At 48.0% G+C, this 6,198-nt stretch overlaps 1 protein-coding gene across 1 annotated transcript; it reads right to left on the reverse strand.

Annotated features, from left to right (window-relative positions):
- Window positions 1-833: 833 nt before the first annotated feature.
- BNIP1 (BCL2 interacting protein 1) lies at window positions 834-5,419 on the reverse strand. The gene is made up of 6 exons (XM_027901306.1): window positions 5,312-5,419; window positions 5,124-5,216; window positions 4,786-4,877; window positions 3,825-3,926; window positions 3,053-3,171; window positions 834-1,074 (listed from the first exon to the last, which is right to left on the reverse strand). The coding sequence occupies exons 1-6, from the start codon at window positions 5,396-5,398 to the stop codon at window positions 878-880; spliced, it is 690 nt and encodes a 229-aa protein (XP_027757107.1). The 5' UTR covers window positions 5,399-5,419; the 3' UTR covers window positions 834-877.
- Between the last annotated feature and the right edge of the window lie 779 nt (window positions 5,420-6,198).

Raw genomic sequence — 6,198 nt, forward strand, 5'->3', positions numbered from 1 at the left:
ACTGTGGTAGTTGGCATTTATGTTATTAATTCAAAGAAACTCACATTACTAAAGCAAAAGAGATAGGGGAGGTAAAGATTTTACTGAGATCACCTGTATCAAGAAAAACCCCAACTTTCCAATGTACAACTTGACAGCGTTTTGCAAATATAAAGCATTTAGTGAAATTTTGTAATGAAGAGGAACAAAAAGGCTCTTAATTTCAACAGATTGGCAGTGTAATTCTCAAATATATTGTGTGAATTAACAATAACAAATGGGTTCCCATTTTTGGTTTGCAAGAGGAGCAGAGCCAGGCTGCACACGTGCTATGCTCCCAGGAAAAACAATCCATAAGCAACAACTGCTGTTAAGTAAGAATTTTTACTCTGGAAGGTTCTTTCAACACATTAGACTTCGTTTTTAAACAAAACTCTGTTTACATGAATACAATAAATAGTTTATTAGTGGAATGTACGTGAATTTCTCTCTTCCATCCTTCCTCTTACTCTCAGCACCTTACACACAGATGCCAGAGCAGTTTCCAGTCCAAGCCAAGGACTTAAGTTAATTTCAAGGCAAAAAACAATGAGAGGTTTAAAGTTCAGGCTGGCACCTCTGAGTGACCAGTTCCTCAAGTGTTTGATTCCCCCAAATCTACAGGCAAATTGGCATTTCTTCTCTTCCACACCAGGATCCACCTGTTTCCTCCCAAATCCTGCTCATTTAAGCTCTTCTGAGGCAGGTCACAAGCTCCATGGGGACAGCACAAAGTCCTGCCTGCTCTAAACGCTCCTCCAGCTATTGCAATATCCCTTTATTATTTCATTTTAAAGCCGTTTCTTTCTGATTTATCTTTTTTTTGTTTTCTTTAATAGTTCAGTTTAGTGTTGGGATTTTACAAAAACGGAAAGAGTCTTTTCTTCAAGATATAGAGCACTGTGGCCAGGAACAGGGCGAGGGCCAGGAAGATGAGCAGCTTGTCCGTCAGCTCCCTGCGGTTGTACTTGGTGATGAGCTTCCGCCCCAGCTGAATCGTCCCAGACATGGACTTGAATTCCTCATTTGCTTCCAGGATGGTTCTTGAAGAATTGGCTGAAATTAAGGGGGGGGGGGGGGGGGGAGGGGGAAGAAAAAATCAGCCAGTTCAAAAACACAAGGCAAAGTACGTAAGGATGAGATATGTGGCAATACAGAGCCCTGCTGGGTCAGACTGACTTGTGGGTGAGGCACATATGGACTGTTCTCATGGAAGTTGTCACAACTCAGTGCTGCTGACGGAGAAGGCAAAGCAAAATAACAGCACTGAAAAGCATAAAGACCTACTAAAGTTCCTGAATTTTTAGTTTTTAGGTTACCAGGTCAAATCTAATTCATGTTTTTCAGTCAGTGCTGAGACTTTGCTGGATGCAGAGTGAAATAAGAATGGTGTGAAATAACCGCCAACTGAAGAGAGAGAAATCCCCGGCACAATCAGCAGCAGTTCTGGCAGCAGCAGGACAGGCCAGTATTTGAATATATTAACTGCACAACCAAAACTGTTCCCCCAAGCCACAGCAGTAAATCAGTGTGATTTAGGTGGGCTTGCAGGAAGTGAGAAAGCAGTGTGCAGCAGTAAGAGATCCTTAACAGGATGATAATGATCTTAATAGCCGTTTTTGACAAACATAATAATTTTTTTCCTAATAAAAAACTAGAAGAAAAGCGTGTTGATTAGTCTCAACTTCTCTTTCCCTGTGAGAAAAATAACAAGCAAACAAAAGCCTCAAAACTCCTCAGCCTTCCTCCTTTCAAATTACTCAACGAAAGCAAATGCCCCGGAATTCCCTTTTTCCTCCACTACAGATGCACAGCCTAAGGGACACTGAAAGGTGCACCACTCTACACTGCCCTGATTGCTGACAGAAAGGTCAAATCCAACATTTGTCTAGTTCACCAAAACAAGCAGAGTAGAAATAAGTCTACAATATTTTACAAAACATTTTGTCCCATCACACATCTAATTTCAAGATGCATTTTGATCCAAGTGAAAACAGAAAACTTGTTTCCCAGAGCTAAAGACAAAGCAGAGCCTCCCTGCTCCACAGCCTCAAACACTCACTGCATCCTAGGGAAGGACTTGCTCAGAAAAAAGGAATTGTAACTGCTAACTCAGAACTTGCAGATGGGTTTTGAAAATGAACTTTCATAGTTTTTCCCTTGATGAACTCCAAGTGCTGTTCAGTCAGACACAGGGCGAAAAACTGTCAGCCAAGCTGTCTTTTTAACTGGAGAAGGAACACACTGCTTCTGCAGGAACAACCTGTGCCCAGCTGCCACCCTCAGACAGGGCAGAAAGCAAGGAGGGCAAAATTGTGTTATTTATCCTCATTTTTAAACTGTTCTCCCTTCTGCCCAAAAGCACAGCGAGGAAGAGGCCCAGGCAGCACTGACTCCACTTCTAAATGCTTCTTGAATCATCAGTTCTGACAGGTCACTTGATTTATTGGTTTAGGAGTCTAAGCCAAAGAACTGGGTGAAATCTTGGTTTCACAGTCCCTGATGCACTGCTGACAGAGCAAGTGACCTCGGGTTCAAGTCACTTGATCTTCTCGTCTCTCAGTCATCCCAGCTGGAGCCTGGGTGGAAACAGCCTTCCAGCCAGACTCTTTCCTTTGTGTATGGACTTGTACCCACGCTTTTATTTTCTCTGCCATTACCAAATCCACGCCAGGACAGTGGCACAGAATAACATCAAACACGCTCTTGGCACTGTGTGAGCTCACACTGCTTTTACAACTGCATTTATGCGAAACTAAAACAAAAGCTCCTCATCCTGACCCCTTTTCCTTTTCTTAATTATGAAACAGAAACTCCAACAAACGGCTCCACACAAAGTACATTATTTCCTGTTTATGTCCAACTGCTACAGAAGTCCTGCTGGACAGTCCTTTAATTATCATTGCAGTGTGTTCTCCTACAGCAAAGCAGGTTTCCACTCTGCTCCACATTTGCCAGTTTGCCTCTCTCTCTCCTGACAGAACTGGCAAAAGGTGCTTCCACCACCCAGTCCATGCCCAAACTCCACCTGTACCTAAGGTCTGCACGGTCTCCTCGCTCTGCTGCACTTGCTGTGACATCATCCTGCTGATGCTCATCAGACTCTCTGTGATGTTACTTGCACTCTCTGCCAGGCTTTCCTTCGTAGTCTTCCTGAAAAGGAAAGGGAAAAGTAAGGCAGGAAGGGATAAAATTGCTTCTTTGGGTACTTTGGAAAAATGCTGCTGCCAGGGAGCCTAGAAAAAAGCTTGGCACCAAACATCTTTGCCAGTGTACAAAAGACAGAGTTCATTTTCACTTGCATAAGAAACTCAGATTCTTCAGTAAACAGTAAAAAAAAAATAAAAATCACAAAATATTAAAGAATCATGGGCCTATATTTCACTACTTATCCGGGACTGTGTAACTTGGAGCTGCTATGGAAGTACTCATACAAACTACAACTTTATTATTCTGGTTATCCCATTTGTTGCTTTCAGTACACAGTTTATATACGCTTAGATCCAGTTCTGCACGTGAAAACAGCTTGGATAATAATCTATTACTTGTTTAGAACCTTGACTGGAATTAATGTAAAAGACAGTAAGAAAAACTATAAAGGCTAACATACCCCCTTTTCTGCTTAGAGATGCCAAGAAAACCTGAAATTATCACAATCCTTAACAGTTCAAATCTCCACAAAAGGGAAATGCACTCATTAAAGAAAAGCCATGTTCCAGATATAATTAACTTTATGTCACTTTCATTTAAAACTAGTTACAGCAGGCACTGCTTGATTCTCAGAGTACAGTGGGACAGTCTCATACCTTTGTCTTAAGGAGTCTCTTCCTTGCAGCAGCTCATCTTTCTCAGAGTTGTCAATAGCAATTTTGCAGGCCAGGTTTGCCTTCCTCCAAGCTGCCTGGTTGCTGAAATCACAAGAACAAAGTGCTGTTACATGACGGGAACACTTTGCAAGCACAGACAATTTTCACAACACAAACACTACTGTAACTGGGCACTCTTGATACATGCACGGACCCTCAGAGAATCACAGAATCATTTAGGTTGGAAAAGACCTCTGAGATCACTGAGTCCAATCTGTGATCCATCCCCACCTTTTCAACCAGCCCAGAGCACGGAGTGCCACGTCCAGTCATTTCTTGAACACCTCCAGGGATGGCGACTCCACCACCTCCCTGGGCAGCCCCTTCCAGTGCCTGACAACCCTTTCCATGAAAAAATTCTTCCTGATGTCAAACCTGAACCTCCCCTCGTACACCTTGAGGACATCTCCCCTTGTCCTGTCCCTTGTTCTCTGGGAGCAGAGCCTCACGCTCATCTGGCTCCATCCTCCTGTCAGGGAGTTATAGAGAGTTTCCCCTTGACCCTCCTTTTCTCCAGGCTGAGCCTCCCCAGCTCCCTCAGCTGCTCACTTTCTCAGTATTACAACACAGAGTAACAATATACTGCCCCGACATTCCTTCTCCTCAGGGTATCATTTACGGAGCAAGGGAAGAAGAAAGCTGTGCCAGCTGTTGAATGACAGACTCTCAATCAAACCACCCACTTTGAGTTCAAGTGCTCAAAGGGACAGACCAGAGTTAAGGAGCCAGGACAGGAGACTGGAAAGGAAGAGACAGTCGTATCCTTTTCATCCCTGACCTCTTGGTATTCCGCAAAACACATCTTGTCAGCAACTGCTTTTGCCAAACAGAATCTGAGAGACGCTTTACCGAAGTCAGACTATCTCTGGCTACGGGGCACTTGGGAACAGCACCGACCCACCTGAGCATTTGTTTCTTGTGGTTCTCCACCTCCCGCAGCAAAGCCTGTTTCTCCGACTCCTTGTCCTGCTCCTTCGCCATCTGCTCCAGCTCCTTCGGCGGAGACCACAAACACCAGAACCCCATCAGCAACCTGCAACTCGCACACCCCAGCCCCGGCCAGGGAGCGAATTCAGAGCAGATTGATCCGGTAGATCACCAACCCACAGCCGGGACCCCCCAACCCACAGCCGGGACACCCCAACCCACAGCCGGGACCCCTCTCAATCCGCGGGCAGCCGCAGGCACGGGCCCAGAGCATGGTTCCCCTCAGTAGCCCCCGGCCGGGGGGACCCTCACCTGGATGCAGTCCCGCAGATGTCGGAACTTCTCCTTCACGGCGGCGTTGAGCTCCGTGAGGGCGCTGAGAGGCCCCGGGCAGTCCCGGATGTCCTGGAACACAACGGCGCGGTCAGCGCGGCTTTCCCCGGCTTTCCCCCTGCGGCCGCGCCGGGGTAAGCCGGGCCGGGTGGGCAGGCGGGCAGTACCTGCACGGCCGCCTTGATCTCCAAGTCGAACTTGACGATCTCCTGGTGACAGACCCTCAGCGGCACAGCCGCTGCCGCCGCCGCCATCTTGGCAGGGGAGGGCGGGGCGTGGGCGGAGCCACCGAGGGCGCCCCCTGCGGGCGGCAGGGGGGGAGCCCTGAGGGCGCCGTGGCGGGCAGGGCTGAGGGCCCGCGGGGTTCGTGGGGAATGAGGCTTTCCACGGGGCCTGTGATGAACAGCGGGCTGTGGCGAATAGTAGAGTCGCACAGAATCACACACTGGGTCAGGTTGGAAGGGACCCCATTGGGTCATCTGGTCCCACCTCCCCGCTCGAGCAGGGGCATCCCGGAGCACGCAGTGCAGGGTTGTGTCCAAACGGTACTGGAATATGCCCGGTGAGAGACACTCCACACACTCTCTGGGCAATCTGTCACTCGCACAGTAAAGTTCTGTCTCATGTTCGTATGGAACTTCCTGGGCATCAGTTGCTGCCCACTGCCTCTTGTCCCATTGCTGGGCCCCCAAGCAGGGCCTGGTCCATCCTCTGACCCTCCCTGCAGACACAGACACATTGATGGGGTCCTCTCTCAATGTCTCATCTTGAGGCTGAACAGCCCCAGCTCCCTCAGCCTTTCCTTGTCAGTTTGATGCTCCAGTCCCTTCATCATCTCCGCAGCCTCCTCTGGACCTGCTCCAGGAGCTCCACGTCCCTCCTGTCCTGAGGAGCCCAGAACTGGACACAGCATTGCAACTAACACATACTGTGTTCCCGTAGTGCTGCTGGGACTGCATATTTTATAGTTCTTTGGGCAATGAAACGTCCTGCCGTGTGCTGTGTGAAGCATGCAAGGGTGGTTCATTAGTGGCTGAGGGCAAATGGGGGGCCC

This window comes from Empidonax traillii, unplaced genomic scaffold (genome assembly GCF_003031625.1).
Source record: "Empidonax traillii isolate 1590-97213 ecotype Southwest subspecies unplaced genomic scaffold, ASM303162v1 scaffold22:size5013007, whole genome shotgun sequence".
Lineage (NCBI taxonomy): Eukaryota > Metazoa > Chordata > Aves > Passeriformes > Tyrannidae > Empidonax > Empidonax traillii.

Bases quoted from the DNA above. Each gene is read 5' to 3' on its own strand.
- BNIP1 (XM_027901306.1), bottom strand. From the start codon at position 5,398: ATGGCGGCGGCGGCAGCGGCTGTGCCGCTGAGGGTCTGTCACCAGGAG. The intron at 5,217-5,311 runs GTACTGCCCGCC...GTTGTGTTCCAG, and splicing joins AGATCAAGGCGGCCGTGCAG to GACATCCGGGACTGCCCGGG. The intron at 3,927-4,785 runs GTGGGTCGGTGC...TTGTGATTTCAG, and splicing joins CACAAGAAACAAATGCTCAG to CAACCAGGCAGCTTGGAGGA.